The sequence below is a fragment of the Cydia splendana genome, chromosome 25, assembly GCF_910591565.1.
Source record: "Cydia splendana chromosome 25, ilCydSple1.2, whole genome shotgun sequence".
In the NCBI taxonomy this organism is placed as follows: domain Eukaryota; kingdom Metazoa; phylum Arthropoda; class Insecta; order Lepidoptera; family Tortricidae; genus Cydia; species Cydia splendana.
In genome coordinates this window covers 7,045,289-7,066,462 of record NC_085984.1, presented here as the reverse complement: position 1 = coordinate 7,066,462, position 21,174 = coordinate 7,045,289, and the positions used below count along the sequence as shown (strand labels likewise).

General features: G+C 34.8%; 1 protein-coding gene across 3 annotated transcripts in view; it reads right to left on the bottom strand.

Moving 5' to 3' along the window:
* Positions 1 to 12,816, bottom strand: part of LOC134802779 (androgen-dependent TFPI-regulating protein-like) — a 51,940-nt gene extending 39,124 nt beyond the window's left edge. Inside the window, exon 1 of one of the 3 annotated variants that reach the window (XM_063775485.1) lies at positions 12,639 to 12,816. In XM_063775485.1, coding sequence (XP_063631555.1) covers positions 12,639 to 12,800 — 162 coding nt within the window. In that variant the 5' untranslated portion in view covers positions 12,801 to 12,816. Of the gene's footprint in view, positions 1 to 3,070; positions 3,357 to 6,931; positions 7,202 to 12,638 lie in introns of those variants that run through there. The other 2 variants (XM_063775484.1, XM_063775483.1) reach the window with 2 other exon arrangements.
* Between the last annotated feature and the right edge of the window lie 8,358 nt (positions 12,817 to 21,174).

The window sequence follows — 21,174 nt, the reverse complement described above, 5'->3', positions numbered from 1 at the left end:
CAAGCTCCGGCCCGGACTCATCCTTCATTCCACAGTTCACAAGAATGAGGCTTATCGTTAACGATCTTCCAGACAACGGTTGGGTAGCGGAGATCACAAAAATGCAGTAGGTGACATTATTGAATTGAATTGAATTATACTTACAAAATTCCAAATAGTAAATAAAGCAGGAAAGTAAGCGAGCGCCGTCGCAATTAACGGCTCCTTTACCATTTCATCCGTGATCTGCGTCGTTATATACACACCAAAAACAAATACTATGCTGTGATGCATCACAAGCCCTAAATGCCAAAACGATCTTAATAAATGCCAAAACGATCTTAATAAATGCCAAAACGATCTTAATAAATGCCAAAATGCTACCGTCAATTTACTGTCACTTATATCTACTTTAAATTCTGCCATTTTTATTAATTAATGTTTAATTAGTCAATATTGTTTTTTAGTTTAATTAACTACAATTCAGAGTTAGATTACTTTTAATTAATTTCAATTTATATTGGTTATTTTTAAGCCCGTCCCATTATGAATACAAATCTGGTTGATTATGCGTTATTTTCCTTGATATTTTGTTACATCAAAATAAACTATGTATTACTTTGCCAGCCGCTTTTAGAGCACTGCTCGAGGTAGATAATTATAACTAGGCAGTTAGAGCATAATGCATGGATTGACCTGTGAAGGTGAGCGAGTCTTAGGTTTAGGTTAGTTCTGTTGTGTTTTTATTACTATTAAAAAAACTCTTAACACACACTCATAGTCTAATAAAACATGGTCTTCTATTCCCACAGTGACACAGGCCTACGTCACAACAACATGGCCGCTATATATAGCGCTATCGCATATTATCATATAGCGCTGTCGCATGATGACGTAGGCTTGTGTCAGTTAGGTGACCTAGAAAAGACGGGAATGGAGTACCAGGCGGAGTATATTATTATACCATGCACACACTGAGCGGTTTAAGCACTATAAAAGAAAAGTTTTTACTTCATAATGGTGTCAATATGATATTACCATCAATGAATTTGGCATCCGTGATACGAAAACGATAACTTGATATAAATATCGAGATAAAGTTGAGAATCTAATTTACATCAAAAATCTTGGTGGCTCCATTTTTTTATTCCATTCTTGGGTCCTTAGGACCAATGCTGCCAAAGGAATTTTTTGTTCACGAAACGCTGTATTCCATGAGCTACAAGTAGGACTTTATTACTTATTATCCCTTACCACAGAATAAATAATAGTACTACGTACAGAAGACTCACTCTCTAACAAAACGCGTCTGTTACGATGGACAGATATGGCCGCTAGGTGGCGACAGCGCCACGCGCGGCTTATGGCTAGCCACCAAAATTGGTGTGAAACGGATGTACTTTTAGCTACCTGGGCCATAACCGCGAAAATCGAGGTTCGCAAAAGTTCGTAAAAGAGAAAGATCCCCGCAATTTGCGAATTTCGGTTTTCGCGGTTGCCCCTCTGTTGCAAAGCGACGAAATCGCGGCGTGAGCCACGCCTGCCTTTACTCACCATATTCCATAATGTGCCATAAGCAGGAAAATACGTAAAAGCCATTTTAATTTCCGGATCTTCGAGCTGCTTGTCCGGCGTAGTCTTAAAGATGTACACGCCATATATAGATACACAGTCAAAATGTACAAAACATACTAGGTGGAAAAATGTTTTGAAAAACCACATAAATTTTGAATGCTGTTTGATTTGAATATAATGTTTGGCCATTTTGTTAAGTCGAAGCCAAAAACGGTGTATATTACTAAGATTACTGTATTAAGTTTATTAATATTATTGTCGATTTTATATTGCTTATCACTTAAACTGAGAAAGTTTTTTGATTGTGTAGTTATTGAACACTGCTTTTAAACTACTGATGAAAAATGTATTTTTAAATAATATTGCAATAAATTATGCTTCTAGAAAGGTTAGTGTGAAAACAATGGCTCTTTAAAGATATGTAATACCTGAAAATAATATTTCGCAAAACTGAAATACTATAAATAATTGTATACTTTACTTTGCAATACATTCAGGTATCTCGAGCTTAGTGTTTTGCTTTCCAACTAATAATCATTTATATTATTTATGTCTGTCTGAAATATTAGTATTTTTTTTATCAATCATAAGTTTACTGTGTACGGCGGTCTTCGGTCATAGATATTCCTAATCACTAGACCTTATAAAACAATGTCCCACGCCACGTGTGTCGCGATAAACTCAAAAACTACTGAACGGATTTTCATGCGGTTTTCATCTTTCACTAGAGTGATCCTTGAGGAAGGTTTAGATGTATAATTTGTTAAGGTATTGTGTAACCCGTACAAAGACGGGGCCCATCGCTAGTTATTTAATTAAATTACAGCTCAAGATACAAACTCAGTTTTTAATATCAAAACATATAAAACACCACAAATATTCCTCCACTAATCAATACTTTTACCACCAACATTTCAGCCGAATTTATTCGTAAAACTATTAATATCAATCTTATTAAAACTATCTGGGAGACCGATCTTTGCTCGAAAAACATATACAAACTCAAAAATGCGCGTTTCCCAGATATAAGACCTAATAACTAAATCAATTTAAACCCCCCTATAGCAAATTTCATCGAAATCGTTAGAGCCGTTTCCGAGATCCCCGAAATATATATTTAAACAAGAATTACTCATATAAAGGTATAAGATTATCTTCCCTGCTTGAACGGATCAAAGTGGCACTTTTCTTCCCTGCTAGGAGGGATCAAAGTTGCATTTTTCTGGTTGTAGGACATTTAATTGCCAGTATAATTTATTAACGCAATGAAATGTGAAAACAGTATGCACAAAATTCAAATTTCTTCATTATCGCATCGATTACTTACGTTATTTTTTTTATCTTAAAACATATTTTATAAACTATAATTTTCCTCATAGATGATGACAAGCACCTTTGGGCGTTAACACTTGAATCCCTCGCTACGCTCAGGATTCAATATAGGTACGACCACGCCGTAAATATGTTATTTTGCTCCCTTGTTATACAACCTACTATTAAAAGTTTGTAAACTCACCACATTCCAATTAGTACCATAGCACATCAAATAAGTCTTCATCATCACTATCAGCGGCTCCTTCAACTGGTCTTCGGTCAGGTTCAAAAATATCGACACACCATACACACTGGCCCACAAGAAATGCACCAAAAACAATAAATGGAAAATGGTTTTGAAAAGAGTGAGCAAAACCGTTTTTTCACCAACGGCCACATTGTCACTAATCGCTTGGATAGTTTCGGTTTTTGATTTCACCATTTTATATTAATTTTGGTTAAGTTTATATTACTTTCAATTTATATTACTAGTTAAAATATCACATCGGTCCAAAAGCCTACTACAAGAGACTGTTAAAATATATACCTACAGGCTGGCCAAAAAACACGTAGACAATTTTTTTGTTTACTATGCATATATTTTATCAATTATCATTTAAAAAAATGTTTGTATTTGTATATCAAAGCCAAAGAGAATTATTTAAAAATAATATGCTCTGTTTCAATTAAACGACTACAGTTTTAATTTTAAATTAAATTTCGTTAAACCAGTGTAAATAAGGAAAATGTCCCAGATTTTTTTGCCTGTTTGGGCCGCCCTGTATAAAAATATCTAGAAAAGTCTTCACTAATTATCGTTTATTGTTTAAAAAAGCGCGAAACACTAATAAAGAAGTCAACCTAACGGATAATGTGAGAAGACTAATATAATTATAAAACATGGAAAAGTCCGCTCGAGATCACGTCCTTTTAGAAGAATGACGTATTTTGAGCTATATTTTAGGGTTCTGCCGGCAAAAAAAACGTCCTTCAAAAGGTTCAAGTTTGTCGGAATTATTTTCTACGTACCTACTTATAGTCTGTATATATTTAGGTATTTAAATAAAAGTAAACAAAATCTACCCTCAAATGGCTCCTTAAGCCAGTTGAGGGTAGATGAAAACATTACAATTCATGAACAAATAATGTAGGTTAAAGTCATAGTCTAATAAAACATGGTCTTCCATTCCCAGAGTGACACGTGCCTACGTCACAACAACATGGCCGCTATATATAGCGCTATCGCATATTATCATATAGCGCTGTCGCATGATGACGTAGGCGCGTGTCAGTTAGGTGACCTAGAAAAGACGGGAATGGAGTACCAGGCGGAGTATATTATTATACCATGGGTTAAAGTCATTGCAGGTTGTTCAGTGACTGATCCAGCCGGTGTTGTATTTGGTTGGTTAACCAATAAATGTTAAAACTACTCGAAAATTTACAAATTATTTGATTACTTTTATTTAAATACCTAAAGATACAGAGTATAGACCTAGGTAGGGTTACCAGATACATATTTAGAATATCCTGACAAAATTCCTGATTTCCAAATATTTTTCCTGACATTCATATTTACGACGACGACGGGGGGTCTACTTAGCCGTTGCCCTAAATGCAGAGGCAGAGGATACTTCTTATTATATTGTTATCTTTGCAAATGCGAATATTAGACATGATTTCGATTTCTAAAACATCTATGTATGTATGCTTGAGTAGAGATTTGTTAATTAATAATTACGAAGTTATTCATTTCATAAGTTGAGTGGATCTCATTTATTTTTTTTTTACAATGTTTTTGGATTAATTTAAGTAAATAAAAAGGTACTTTATAAAAAAGTCTACCAATTCAAAAACATCCTGACGTTTTCGTGTTCCGTCCCCGTTCCTGACAAAAGGCTAAAATTCCTGACATGTCAGGAAAATTCCTGTCATCTGGTAACCCTAGACCTAGGTCACTTTAAGTTACCTGCATTTTCTCTTTTCTGGCCGAATGTTTCGGAGGTTCCGGGGCTGATTGCCGAATCCGACACAAGAGCAGACGATTCAACTTTAGGCTATGTTAGACTTTAGTTAGGTCGCGGCAAACCTCGAGGTCGCGGCAAATCTCGACGGCTCAGCATTGCTCCGAGCAATTACTAGGGTTGGCACAACTTGACGTCCCTTTGCGTGCACAACCACAGATAAGATAATTACCTACTTGAATTTTGACAACCCTAAATAACCTAAAGGGATAGTGCCATACATTAGAAAAGGTCAGCATCATTCGTCCCTGATCCGCTGTCAAACTTCGGTTTTGTAGGAAGTTTCCTTCCTATGGTAGTACCATGTAGTACCTATTACTTATTCTGTGCTCACGCTTGACATATTTTTTTAGCATCCTGAACCGGTTTAAGACAATGATATACACAACTTCAATGTCACAAAGTGACGTTGCATGTCAATGATTGTCGTCAATTACGACAATGCTAACGACATACATTAGTCAATGATTATGTAACGGAATGTTAGATTCTAACATAAGCGTCCATTAATTACGTTGGGGATCAAGGGTGGAGGGGGTCAACCCGAATCTCGCTAAATCTAGGGAGAGAGGGGTCGACAAATATCGTGTAAATTTTTCGGGCAAGAAATAGTCTACAAATGTGAGAATATCAGATTAATCATCAAACGTCGGGAAAAGTAAAACATGGTTCTTGGCTAAAATATGCAGAAACCTGACACAATTTTTCAATAAATAATGAGGCAAATTGAATTGTAATATATTTGGCGCGTTGTTTCATCCGCTGTGCTTTTAATGCGGACTGTACCTTCCTTGTGCAAAACTTGTTTGGATAAATCATTAGTATTCAAACGCAAACAGCTTCACAGGCTTATTATTATATTTTTTGACATAAGTAGGTAATTGCGTTGTTTGGAGTAAACAGACATGTAAAAACATAACTTAGGTAATACCAGCTTGTATTATTAATTTAAAATTACGGCAGCATTTAATTATGGCAGTCTGTCCAAGCAAATTTAATGTCCGATATATTCTCTTTGGTCCGGATGTTCTCCTCTACCGGATTCCGGACATACGAAAATGAAATGTCCGAGTTAAAACGGAGACCTTTGGTTCGCTAACGCTTCGGTGAATTTTATTATATATTTCGTTGTCTGGCCTACCCACAACAAAAGCCTTCTTGACTGTGGGGCTTAGTCAATGGGGTTGGCAGTTCAAAGTATTTAGTAGATGGCGCCAGCATAGCTTACCCTGTCAATCCCCATAATAGTTAGTTTGTTTAGCATTAGAAAAAAGGTAAACAATCTATACGTGTCTTTTTATTGAAAACACTTTTGATAAATAAGTCACGGCAAATATGTAACAATTATGAATCATATACGATTATTTATATTCTTTTGCTTTCATAAGTATTAGTTAAGTACCTACTGATTTTTAAAAAGCGTTTTCAATTTAAAGACACGTCAAGATCGCGTAGGTAGTCTTTTTTTCTAATGCTAAAAAAACGGAGTACTTATAGAATTGTGTCAAATGTTTGTTTTTTTAATGGAATTTTATGACCTGGATGCCAGCCCTTTAAGCCAAATTTCATAGAAAAAGGGGCAAGCTATGACAGTTGCCAACCCCATTGGTGTAAGAATGTCCTATAATATTATTTATTTATTTATTTATAAGTCAGAGATCGGACAAATTTGCGACATTGCTCGCAATAATGTAGACATGACTCCAAAATTGATTAAATAATTAATCATTTAATTAATTTCTTACCTGAGGTTTAATTTTGATTCCTAATCAATAAATAACACAAAGATTTCTTATAATGTAAATTTATTAAAGAAAATAATCAATGAATCAGCATGTTTTTAAATTTTTCTGTAGGTACTCATTTTTTGTATCAAAAATATATTTAAATTATTTAAGTGCTATTTATTGACTAGGGAACTAAATTAAATCTCAGGTAAAAATAATAATTAAATTATTAATTATGTAATCAAATTTGGAGCCATGTCCACATTATTGCGAGCAATGACGCCAATCTGTCCGATCTCTGTTATAACTCACCGCATTCCAAATAGTACCATACGCCCACACATAAGTTTTCGCCATCAAAATCAGGGGTTCCTTCAGCTGTTTGTCAGTAATATTCCAATACATAATCACACCATATACACTTATCACCCAAAAATGCACACAAAACGCCAAATGAAACAGGGTCTTAAAAATGTGCAAATATTTTTTCTTATCATCACGTATTTCTGGGTATTTCGACATTTTATTATTTAATAGTAAATCTAATTATACTTATACCGGATGGTCGTATAACGACCAGTAATGACAAATTGTAAATGCGTAAGACGGTCCGGTATCGTTCATTATAGTAATAGGGTTCAGTAAACAAAGTCTAAGTAAGACCCTCCATTTTCGCCCAGGGTTTTAGATTAAAATTAAATGTCAATATGTAATGTGTTTTTTTTTAACGAAATATATATGTAAAATAAAATATATAAAATATCAAATCGAAATGTATATACCTATTATTGGCGTATTCAGAACTGATCCAATGTTTAGTCAAAGTTTTGTGTACACTCTGTATAGTCTGCGTATTTTTCTTTTTTTTATAGGCACGTATTTAACCGGTCAACTAATTAATCGAATTTGGGTAGTTTAAAATAATAGAAATGGGTACTAAAATTAATAGTTTGGCAACTAAAACAGAGCCTTAAAATATATCAATATGAGTTGTATTTTAATGCCGTTAAAGCTTTTGTTTATTTTTAGGCAGGTACCAAATATTTATTTGGCAACTGAATTATTATATTGGAGACTATTTATGAAGTACATTTTAAAAAGAAAACGGCTATCTATTAATTTAAAAATGAAGTTCTTTTTAAATATTTTGTTTGGTCACTACACGGTCAACCTAACACGCTCTTCCTCGCTTCGCTCGTCGTCGCACCTATCTTTTGACTCTGGCAGAACACAGTGGTAACTATTGAAATTAGTAATTTAAAATTTAAAGACCTAATGGTATAATGGCCATTAGGTGTTTCATGATTAGGAATTTCGACTATAAGTATTAGTAAGTATAGTAAGGTATTATACGTAAATAAATTTGTGGTGTTTTGTGGATAAGGAAATTTGTCAATTTAAAGTACTATTTTTTTTTTTATATATAAAGATTTAAAACATTTATTTACATACAATATATATACAGTGGTACTACTAAACGAAATTAATAACTAGCTTAAATCTAAAATAGGCCCTTGAGACATTGTACCAAGTACTATTTAGGTATGCATATGTATAAATTAATATTATGTAAAAATGGAGTATTTAAAGCTTATATATAGTTATCTTAGGTATTCTGTTTATGTACAAAATATATAAACAACCTAATTTTATGATCGCTTTACAATATTAGTTGCCAACTTATTATTTTAGACGCCAACCTATCAATTCAAGTTCCCTATAAGTTTTTTGGGTGGCTTGATTTTGCTGCCAGTTTTTTAATAATATGATGCTTAAATTTGATGCCAATATAAATTTATTGATGCTAAAATATTAATGCACAGCCAAATTATATTATTTTATGCCCAGTGTAAGTTCCTGTTTAATATTTTAGTTGCCCGGTTAATAATAAGCCTTTTTTATACCGCAGGCAATACGTATTTTTGTCTGATTTTTTTTAATTTCGAGGGCCCGATTTCGTCACTTGAGAATATATGTAAAACGGCGAAATGTTAATTTTGAAATACGAGCGATAGAAATTGGGAATCTACTCGTAGTGGTATTGACCACTCGTTTTCAATTCTATTAGAATTTGGAGTCTGTATCTTTAGGTATTTAAATAAATGTAAACAAACTATTTGTACATTTTCGGGTAGTTATAACATTTATTGGTTAACCACCCAAATACAAAACCGCCTGGATCAGTCACTCAATGACCTGACTTTAACCTACATTATTTGATCATCTACCCTCAACTGGCTTAAGGAGTCATTTGAGGGTAGATTTTGTTTACTTTTATTTAAGTACCTAGAAAGACACAGAGTATAGTATTGAAGGGAACCACACGATATCGAGCGCTCAAAATTCCAAAATCGGCCCCTTGATTTGTCAATGGGCATAACAAATTGTGTATTGTTGTTTAAAAAAAGCGCTCATGTACGGAATTTCTCGCTGACGGATTTAGCCTTATTTAGGAACAATCACTTTGTTGAAAAATTTTTATGAAACATTTACGTTTTTTAAGTTTATTAACTTGATTGATGCGCTTGAACATAAATTCAATTTACGCTTGTCGCTTGCACTATAAACAGGTTATAAATTAAGACGTATTTTTATAAGGTCATAACTACCCATAATTAGCTAATGACCGCTAACTTGTGTCAGCCGTTTTATACATTATAACCAAGTTTAAGCACAAGGTTAAGTACATATTCATGACGATGATAGCTACCTTGAATATTTGTACCTAAATAATAATTGTTATTCATTTTAAAGGTAAATAGAGATAAACCATTTTTAAATTCTGTTGATACTCATCAAAAAATGTACCTAGATATACTTCTGGTACCTACACAGTTTACACAATAAATATTTCTGATTTAAAATGCACTTCCCTCACTGAAATACCAAGTACCCCCATATATAAAATTAATCTTATAGTCGCAATACAAATAAGCATAAAATCCGCTTCAAGTACTTAATGCTCAAACATACATAGAAAATTCTAACAATCCCAACATAATTAGTTGGGCTTGTTAGAATTTTCTCTATGAGTATTAGTTGCCGGCTCGGCTGAAAGAAAAGTACAGCCAGCGACCAAAACTTGTATCAAAAATGTTTTTATTTTTTTATCAAATAACTTTGTTAAGTATATTGTTAAAAACAACAACAGCTTGCAGTCTGAATTGGAATATAACCTGAAGGTGTTTGCTAGTTTGTGGTAATGAAGATAGGTATGAAATAGTACATTACTACAGAGGCCGGGACGAAAGGGGTTGCCGGCCGAAGACATATAGACGGATAGGTCTGAGCGCGGGCAACCCCATTTCCCGCCGAGATATGTATAGTGCTTTTCTCAAACATGCAATGAAATAAATAAAATAAAAAATCCACGAAACCCAAGTTTTATTTATAGAAAAAACTAAAAGTAAACTACACCCAAAATATAACCAACACGTACCTATATCATTATCACGCGTATGTTTTACACGAGTCGTGTATTTTTACTACCCGTATATTTTCATGTATCTTTGATTTTTTCGCCTTGTATCCGTCTGACTGTCGTTTTCGTCACATAAGTTTACATAGTCTTTCATGTTGATATCATGTTTCACATACATCGTTGCTTTATGCATGGAGTAAATAAGTATAATTTCCACAGTGTTGACGAATTTGTAGTTACATTCATTTAAAATATGCCACAAAACTGTTTCTAATAAACTGTAAGCCATTTTTCTTAGTTTCTCAAATAATAAAATTGCCATAAGCAACCATATACTAACTTCGTCTTTGACTTGGCGGCAGAGGCAGCAAGTTATTAAAATCAATTCTGCTTACGCTGCCAATTCCAACACCTACGATTACAATTAATATTAATTTCATTATTTCGTCGGAACTCATATTAAAGTCAAAAAATCAACAACACACCATAAATCCAATAAAACAGAATGAATATTTTTCAACTTTACCTCCATGACAATTAAAAAAAAATATAACTACGCGTGTTTGAGTAGACCTTTTTACCGCTAACGTTTAGATGAAATATTTTAAATGTTAATTTTTTTTTTTCATTTATTTATTAACACAAAATATTTACATACATACATTTACATTTATTTTTAATTATTTGTGTAGTTAAATTTATAATTTAAAATTATAAAATTATAGAATGTATTATTTATTAAACTCATGTTGATTTTATACAAATAAAACTGCAAATTATAGCAAACATTGTTTTTTGTTTTTTTTTTTTTATAGGCGTAGTGGCAGAGTGTCGTTACTAACCATAAAGCAAATACTGCCTCTAGTTTTTTTTAATGGATGAATGCCACGATGCTGTGTCACAAATATCTGTGAAATGAAAATTAAAAAAAGAGGACTTTGCCGGCCTAGGCCTGCAAGATGTGTATGAAATTCCATTAACGACCTTTTGTCCTAGCCGCACCTGAAACGTCATACTTCGCAGCCTATTATAAGGAACATAACATCAATATTTCATTGCATGTTTGAGAAAAGTATTTTGAATTTATCATATTACAATCATTCTGTATATTAAAATACGTGCGGAACGTGTCATAAAGAAATACATTCACTTCATATTTACTGATAATCAGATTGAGTATGTGACAGACGTACGTAGTGGAAATTTTCTAAGATCACATACTTTGACAGTTAAGAATTGTTCGCTCCCATACGGGTAATGTGCTCCAACATTTTTTATACTTACCTATACATGAAAATTTTAACACTACCTCAGTTAAGCGTTATAGAGATAGGTCAGCCGCATTCGAGGGTACCCAGTGCTGTCAAACTGGTTTAACTTGTCAGACATTCAGACGTACTCTATGAGTATAGTTCGTAGGTTTCTAATAGAGCCCGAGCGAATCCTATTGTCTATTGTTAAGTAAAACCGCTCGTGCCACGTGCCACAACCACCTGCATAAAAAATACAGTACATTATCAAACTGCACAACGGGACTTAATCGCGTATTTAAGTTTTAAGATTTACCTCCGACGTTTCGAGGACGGCGTTGTCCCCGTGGTCTCGGAGAAGACAACGCCGTCCTCGAAACGTCGGAGGTAAATCTTAAAACTTAAATACGCGATTAAGTCCCGTTGTGCAGTTTGATAATGTTTAATAATCGTGAAAGTTTAAATCAGTGTAAAATACAGTACTTCGGTTACTGAGTGCAGGCGAGTCGAACGCTACAGAACCAGTCTAAAATGTGTCATCGAGATGCGTTTAGTTCGTAGGTTTCTAATAGAGCCCGACGGCTAATCCTATTGTCTATTGTTAAGTAAAACCGCTCGTGCCACGTGCCACAACCACCTGCATAAGAAGTTATTAGAAACCTACGAACTATACGCATCTCGATGACACATTTTAGACTGGTTCTGTAGCGTTCGACTCGCCGGCACTCAGTAACCGAAGTACTGTATTTTTTATGCAGGGGGTTGTGACACGTGGCACGAGCGGTTTTACTTAACAATAGACGATAGGATTAGCCGTCGGGCTCTATTAGAAACCTACGAACTATACTCATAGAGTACGTCTGAATGTCTGTCAAGTTAAACCAGTTTGATACTTCGGTTACTGAGTGCCGGCGAGTCGAACACTACAGAACCAGTCTAAAATGTGTCATCGAGATTCATAACAAAGGCGCGTTATCGGAGAGCGCACCTACACTGGTTTTTTGAGCGTTGGACTAGCCCGCGCTTAGGTGCCAAATATAATAATTATGACGCTTTTTTGCAGGTAAGTAGCACGTGCGGTTTTACTTAACAATAGACAATAGGATTAGCCGCCGGGCTCTATTACAAAGCTACGAACTATTTATAACCACTGATGAAACTCACCAGATGTAAGTAGTGCATAATTATTTTCCATCGTATTTTCACGGAAACGTACGAACGTGTCTTGCTATTTCATTTTACTAAGGTTAAGTAATTGAAGTAGAATACGAACGTTTCCGAGAAAACAATTATGCAGTACATCTGTAGAAGATTCGTGTAAGAATATCCTTATTTACTAATAACTTACAGCATTCCAAATAGTCCCATACGCCCACACATAAGTCATCATCATCGCTATCAGAGGTTCCTTCATCTGTTCTTCAGTAACACTCCAATACATAATAACACCATATACACTTATCACCCAAAAATGCACACAAAACGCCAAATGAAACAAAGTATTACACATTTTCAAAACTTTTATCTTATAATCACGGTTTGTGTATTCTGCCATTTTATTTTTAAATGTTTTAAATCAAATTACACTTTTAACTGGATGGTCGTATAACGACTAGTAATGTCAAACTATAAAGCTATGGACGGTCCAGTATTAGGTAATATAGACGAGCACAAAATCTACGACTGCGGAATACACATGAAAGTCTAGTATAAATTCTAAATTACAAATGGTTCACTGTGGTCCATTTGCAATGTATATAAAATTGCTTAAAATACCAGACACTATTGAATATGAACCCGACTTCAACGTATTAAAAAATAATTTTAAGACATTATTGCTGAATAGATGCTGCAAAACTCAGGAGTTCTTGACAGGACTGTATCGTTCTTAAGTACATACTGAATTATAATTAGGTATCTGCATTATTTTAAGTAGTTATAAATAATGGTAATTTAACATGTTTTATTATTAATTATATTTTAAATTTGAATTGTAGATGTAAATAATTTTGACTGTATTTGACCTGGTTTATTTGTTATTTTAACATAAGTATAAAAAGCCATTGTTTAATATTATTACTTTAATATGTTTGTTATTTTAGAATAAGAATTGCTGTGCCCTTGCAGCGTCCATGTCACAACTTGGAAATGCAATACCTAATACAATACACACACACACACAATAAACAATCATTAACTAAGAAGGTAGTTAGGATTCAGTCAGTTAAAAAATTCTAAGATACCTATATTATATATGTACTCGTATGTTCATTTTCACCTGAGTATTTTTATTTGTAAGGTGCATTATTTCGTTATGGACACATAATAACATAATAAGTACAATAACTTAACACATCTCCATTAAATAACTAAACTATAAAACTTAAAACCTAAATCTAAAAATAAATAAAACTAAAGGTCTCTGCCCACTACACCGTATCATACCATGATCGTAGTAGGAACGTGTCAGGCAAAAAAATATTCTTTGTATTAAAAAGTATGAGACTATGCCCACTAGCCCGTTCCGTCACCGACCATACCCGTCGCGTAACTCGCGTACCATGCACGGACCGTCAAAATTTGTCGGCGAGGATATTTTGCCGGTGCCGAAACGCTCCGTGCACGGCACGCAACGTTGCCAGAACGGTTCGTGCAGGCGGCGAAACGGTAAAAATACGGGTTATAACCGCTTATGGTGACCGTTCTAAGCCCGTTATAAACGCGTTGCCATATTTCTTGCTCGCTCTTGGCAGTCTGATAACTATTTGCTCGCTCTTTCTGACGAGTATTGCTCTCGCGAATAAAACGCGGGTACTAAGGGGATGAAACGCGTATCATACGGGCACCGGGCACTATAGTTCGTTTTTTTAGCATTAGAAATAAGGTAAACAATCTTGATGTGTCTTTTAATTGAAAAATACGTTTTAAAAATAAGTCACAGCAAATATGTAACAATTATGAATCTTATACGATCATTTATATTCTTTTGCTTTCATAAGTAATAGTTATTGATTTTTAAATAGCGTTATTCAATTAAAAGACATGTCAAGATCGCTTACCTTCTTTCAAGTTCTTTCTAATGCTAAAAAACGAACTATAATCCCGTTATGTACGGATATGAAACAATGTGGACACGGTGTAGTGGGCATAGTAGTCCGTATCGCGTTACATTCCGTGCCTGATAAGTTCACAGCACGGTCATGGTATGATACGGTGTAGTGGGCAGAGACCTTAAGTGTGTACATTGAATTGTTAATTTGTTATTTTACTAGTAAATAAGTATTGTAAAATTGTTATTGTACTTTTAAATAAGATATTGGCTGGCTTCTCTGGTAGAACATAAGACACGCTTTTTAGGGTTCCGTACCCAAAGGGTAAAAACGGGACCCACTCCACTCCTAAGACTCCACTGTCCGTCTGTCCGTTTGTCCGACCGTCTGTCTGTCACCAGGCAGGTTGAAATTTTCACAGATGATGTATTTCTGTTACCGCTATAACAAATACTAAAAACAGAATAAAATAAATATTAAAGTGGGGCTCCCATGCAACAAATGTGATTTTTTTGCCGTTTTTTGCGTAATGGTACGGAACCAGTGGCGTAGCTAGGCGTGGGCGAAGTGGGCCGTCGCCCACGGCCTCGCGCCCCAAGGGGGGCCTCGCGTGAGGCCCCTTCGGGCACAGTGAAACAAAAGGACCTCGCAGATGCGATTTCGCCCACGGCTAGATTAGTTCACGCTACGCCCTATTAACCCCTTCGTGCGCAAGTCCGACTCGCACTTGGCCGGTTTTTTATACATCGTCATCATCATACTACGCAGACGAAGTCGCGGGCAGAAGCTAGTAATATTATAAATCCAAAGATATCTCTGTCTGTCTGTATGTTACTTCTTCCCGCTTAAACCGCTGAACCGATTTACATGAAATTTTGTATAAGATAGCTTGAGCCCCGAGGAAGGATACAAGATAGTTTCTATCAATCATCATCATCATTCTACGCAGACGACGATGACGCGAACAGTAACTAATCTCCAATAACTTTAAATCAACAATAAACAAAAAAAATCTAAAAACCGGGCAAGTGCGAGTCGGACTCGCGCACGAAGGGTTCCGTACCATAATGCAAAAAAAAAAAAAACGAAAAAAAAGCAAAAAGAAAAACGGTCACCCATCCAAGTACTGACCACTCCCGACGTTGCTTAACTTTGGTCAAAAATCACGTTTGTTGTATGGGAGCCCCATTTAAATCTTTATTTTATTCTGTTTTTAGTATTTGTTGTTATAGCGGCAACAGAAATACATCATCTGTGAAAATTTCAACTGTCTAGCTATCACGGTTCGTGAGATACAGCCTGGTGACAGACGGACGGACGGACGGACGGACGGACAGCGAAGTCTTAGTAATAGGGTCCCGTTTTACCCTTTGGGTACGGAACCCTAAAAAGTAATGTTTTATATGGTCCATAGTTTATGATCTCGTTCCCAATATTATACTTAGACAACGCTATGTACTCCTTAATTGTCGTATTGTATATTAACCCACATGTCGGTAAATAAAGGTAATTGAATAAATTTCGCGTTAGACCCGTCTATAAATGTAAGTTAATATGTGGTCAAAACGCGGAAGTTTTAAATATTATGTCGTATTGTATCCGGCGAAGTACTTTGACACTATTGTAATGCATCATAATAAGTAATACCTACATACGATGTGGTTGAATAAAATAAAATTAAATAAAACAACAGTCCCAATTAAAACAAACAATTAAAATTATGTATTCAAAAGTTACTTTGTAATACAATGTAAAAGGCAAATTACCGATCTCGATTAAAATCTAATAGTTATTTGTTTGACAAGGGGGCAAAGTTGTTGTTTAACCGCTCGTGCTAATATTGATACCCGAGCAAGCGAAAGATTCCAAAATTGAACCACGAGCGTAGCGAGTGGTTCGAAAAATGGAATCTTGAGCGTTGCGAGGGTTTCAAAGCACAACATTTAAACAATATTTGCCCCCGAGTGAAACACAACATTTTTCACCACACCAGCCCGAAGCAAATATTAAATGTAAAATATCAAACAAAATCAAACCAAATCAAATCCAAATGAATGTTATTCAATATTTATAATCCAAAATCATCATTTAAAAGTCAATTCTACCAGCAAACATAAGAAAACAACTAAAAATTGGCATTTGATTACTTTGCCGCACATGTGAATAAAATGCAACTTTGCTATCAGTTTTTGAAGTGCAAAGTAAGCCTTTCCGAGCTGGTGTGGTGAAAAATAATTTAACTGTGTTAAATTTTAAGACAATCCCCATGTTTCACACACTTTAAAATCGCTAGTAGCATAAACGCCTATTATTTTATATGAGTAATGCTTGCTTGCTTGATGTTGAGACTGGTCGCTAGATAAAATAATGTGGCAATATCTATCTAGTTAATACCAGGTTAATACCTTTAAAGAGCCTTTAAACGAGCAATTCTTGTTTATTTATACATGAGGTCAGGAAATGAATGCCCAAAAAAGGTTGTAGAGGGAAATGCTAACACAATTTTTGACTCCGTAACTTTGGTTGGAGTAGTTAGGAGGTGAACATATCAAAAGTCCCCGCCCTTAGCCCTGGTGCTGGGGGGGAGGGAGGGGTTTGAAGGTCCCATTTTTCGGTTTTTTACTTATATCTCGGAAACTATGCGTCCTAGTGACATGATATTTTCTACAAAATTAAAGCTTATTAAATTTGCTACAAGTTTTACCCATCAAGTTCTTCGATATCTTGTATAGTTTTCGAGATATCCGCTCTTGAATGTTTGTAATAGGCCGTGGCAGGAAGAGGGACCATCTTGTGGCTTAATAGCTTTTCAGCCTGATTTTTTTTGTGATGATGTGCTACATTATTAGTAAGGTCTATACTAAATTTCAGCTTTCAGCTATTCTTATTTTTGAAGAAAAAAATAAAATAAAATAAAAATTTATCCATGAATATTTTCGTTTCCATGGAACGAATTCTTTCGTGCTTTACACGTATGGTACACTTAATCAAGACCTACAATATGTCATTATAAACAAGTTAACACTTCATACAAAAAATAAAAAAATACATGTGTCAATATTATTATTATTTTTTTATAACTTATTAAACAGACACACCTCCAATTTTTTTACGAATAATAGCCCTTTTAATGAACTATAACATATATTGCATCTTGAGGTGGTATGGGGCTCCAGCGAAAGAAGTCTCTCTCAATGCCTACAGGTACAAGTCATTCTTCAATCATCATGAAGCCTGATATCTCTTGTCTTCCTCCCACCGAGGGAGCAGTAAAACAGCATTCCCTCCGAACATTCCACCAAGTTCAGCTGTGGTTAGGAAATGACCTGCCTCCTCAGATGTATGGGTGGAAAATTGAGAACAACTGCCTGGTTCCAATGCACAGTGAGTTAGTAGCTGCACTGGAGGACATTCTGAAAATGATTTTCTGCCGATGCAAGAAAGAAAGACTGTGCCATCGCGAAGTGTGGCTGCAAAAAAGCAAACCTTAAATGTTCCCCAGCATGCCAAAATTGCCAGGGAACTACTTTAATGGGTCCCTCAAGTTGACTACGAACATGAAGAAGTACAGGAGGATCCTCTGACCGTTTCGTTACAGGGGTTCGATGGAGAAGAGATAGAAAACGAGGACGATGATGAAGGTCATTCTCACCCCAAGAGAGCAATAACTTAACTCATTTGTGCATACCATACTTTTGTAATGATTAAATTTAAATTATATTGACATAGAAAAATTAAATTTTTCTATGCCAATATACTTTATTTTCATTTCATGGTTGTGATTTATGAAACTATCCTAAAGCCTGCACGCCTGCCATGCATGTGTCAAAATGTGGCTTTCCATCGAGACGGGTCATTATGTTTCTTGTAGGTACTGGTACAGAAGAAACATTTCCATCAGAGAAGGGTATTTACTCTATTTGAATAAGGGACGGTTCCATCAGAGTAGGATCCTTATGTACATGGAGCATAAATACCCTTTTCTGATAAAAGCCACAAATTATGATTTCGAGAAACGATATTATGAACCCGTCCATTATTGATACACACATGCAAGAAGGTTAAATATGACGGATTTAATTACATTTTAATTGCATCAAGGGGACTTACCAAGTTTTTAAAATATTTTCGTCATCATGCACCATTATTAAAAGCTTGAATTAAATATATGTTATAGTTTATTAAAAGGGCAATTATTCGTAAAAAAAATTGGAGGTGTGTCTGTTTAATAAGTTATAAAAAAAATATCTAAAAATATTGACACATGTATTTTTTTCTTTTTTTGTATGAAGTGTTAACTTGTTTATAATGACATATTCTGCCCTCCTAAGCCGAATAGCGGCATCTCAAAAACAAAAGACGTTGAAAATTGAATTTTCAGATAAAGAATGTAAGGTATATGTTTGCATTAAATTTTTATTTGAGATACCGCTAATTGGCTTAGCAGGGCAGTATTGTAGGTCTTAATTAAGTGTACCATACGTGTAAAGCACGAAAGAATTCGTTCCATGGAAACGAAAATATTCATGAATATATTTTTATTTTATTTTATGAATAGGTGAAAGCTGAAATTTAGTATAAACCTTACTAATGATGTGGCACATCATCACAAAAAAAATCAGGCTGAAAAGCTATTAAGCCACAAGATGGTCCCTCTTCCTGCCACGGCCTATTACAAACATTCAAGAGCGGATATCCCGCAAACTATACAAGATATCGAAGAACTTGATGAGTAAAACTTGTAGCAAATTTAATAAGCTTTAATTTTGTAGAAAATATCATGTCGCTAGGACGCATAGTTTCCGAGATATAAGTAAAAAACCGAAAAATGGGACCTTCAAACCCCTCCCTTCCCCCCCAGCACCAGGGCTAAAGGGTGGGGACTTTTGATATGTTCACCTCCTAACTACTCCAAACAAAGTTACGGAGTCAAAAATTGTGTTTCTAGCATTTCCCTCTATAACTTATTGCTTGGCCTACATATATTTCGGGGATCTCGGAAACGCCTCTAACGATTTCGATGAAATTTGCTATATGGGGGTTTTCGGGGGCAATAAATTGATCTAGCTAGGTCTTTTCTCTGGAAAACGCGCATTTTTAGCTCCAAGCTCGGTGTCCCAGATATTTTACGTATAAATAACAAGTATTTAGTACTTAATACCTAGTTAGTAGTGAGAGCGAATCGGATCAAGATAAAAAAAATCGGCGAAATAATAGTCTAATTTTCGACATAATATCAACATACCTACCAAAATATAATCATTTTTTAAATGTATTTTTATTTCGAATTTTGGAGCAAAGCAGGCACATTTTACAGTACCCTAAAAATGTTATTTTATAAGAAACTTTTATGCGAACACGAATTAAAATTTGGGCTAGCTGTGAGGCCCTAGAGAAGGCCGTATCAAATTAATATACTTATACTTAAATGGCCTTGAAATATTCAAGTTATTTAGTTTAAAAACATGGATATGTAAATATTTTTAGAGGTTGATAATGTCACGATGACTAGGTGTATAAAAAAAATAGGACGACTTTATTTCATATAATTTCATTTTGTCGCTTGGAGAGCCTTTACACCTCCAAATCTTATTAGTAATTTAGTATTAGTATTTTCTGTGACTATGGAGACCTTTACCATCTCTAAATGAAATGTAGGTAGGTATTAACAACCATTTGATATGATATGATATGATTTATTTATCTCTCAATATACAATTGCACTTCAAATAACCATGGTAAATTCTGAGGAATTAATATTATATTGTAGTACCTAATTATTTGTTTTAAGATTTTACGATAATATAGTATTTGCTATGGTACTTGTTGCTATGTATTTTTCAGGTAATTATATTTTTTAACCGACTTTTCAAAATTGCAAAATGAGAAGGTTCTCAATCCGGTTGTATGTTTTTTTACGTCATATTTCGGGGCTTTTAGCACCGCATTCCATTGCTCTGCCGTGTACTTACTGACGGCTCGATTCGGAAAATGAATTAGATTTCTACTAGACTTCAACAAGTTACGATACGGATAATTTAAAGATATTTGTAAGATAATTTGACGTTTCCGCGATTCTGGAGGTCCTCTTGAACGATTTCTACAAGTTATGACTTAGATATCCAAGTCATATCTAGTCGATATCTAATGTACATCTAGTTGATCTCTAAATCGTCTCAAGATCTTGTGATTATCTCGAAATCCGAATAGGCCTGTTAGTAGGGTTTTACGTCAAATTAAATGTACATAAAATACCTGATTAAAACATTTTGAGGAAACCGGACTTAATCTCAATGGGGCCTAGTCTCCCCTCTGGATTGGAAGGCCCGATGGCAGTAGCTTTCGTAAAAACTATGCCTGTGCAAATTCTTGAGATTAGGTTGCCAAACGAACCCCAGGGCCCGGGCTCCCTACATTTAGTAAGATGATGGTGACCTTACTGATTAAAATTCAAACAAATATTTGATGCGATGCCTTCGCGAAATTTTTGTGGGTGCACCGAGCTAATATTGAATTCAATTTGCTATCATAATATAATTTATATCTAAAAGTACTCTCGTTAAAATTGTTGTCTGCAGGTAAGAGTATTCTGGCGTACCGTAAAGTCGGGTTGCTTTAGCCCTGGAGGGTAACTTTGGCCATTGAGATTTACTCGGTCCAGGTTATATTATTGCACTATAATTATGGAAACCTTTGACATTTTTATGTTTTTTATTACACCCTTTTAATTCATGTGGTTTTCATGTGGGTCAAAGTTACCCTCCATTGGGTCAAAGTAACCCGAGTTTATTCTACTTATTGCAAATTTTATTCAAAATTTATCCTGACACTGTA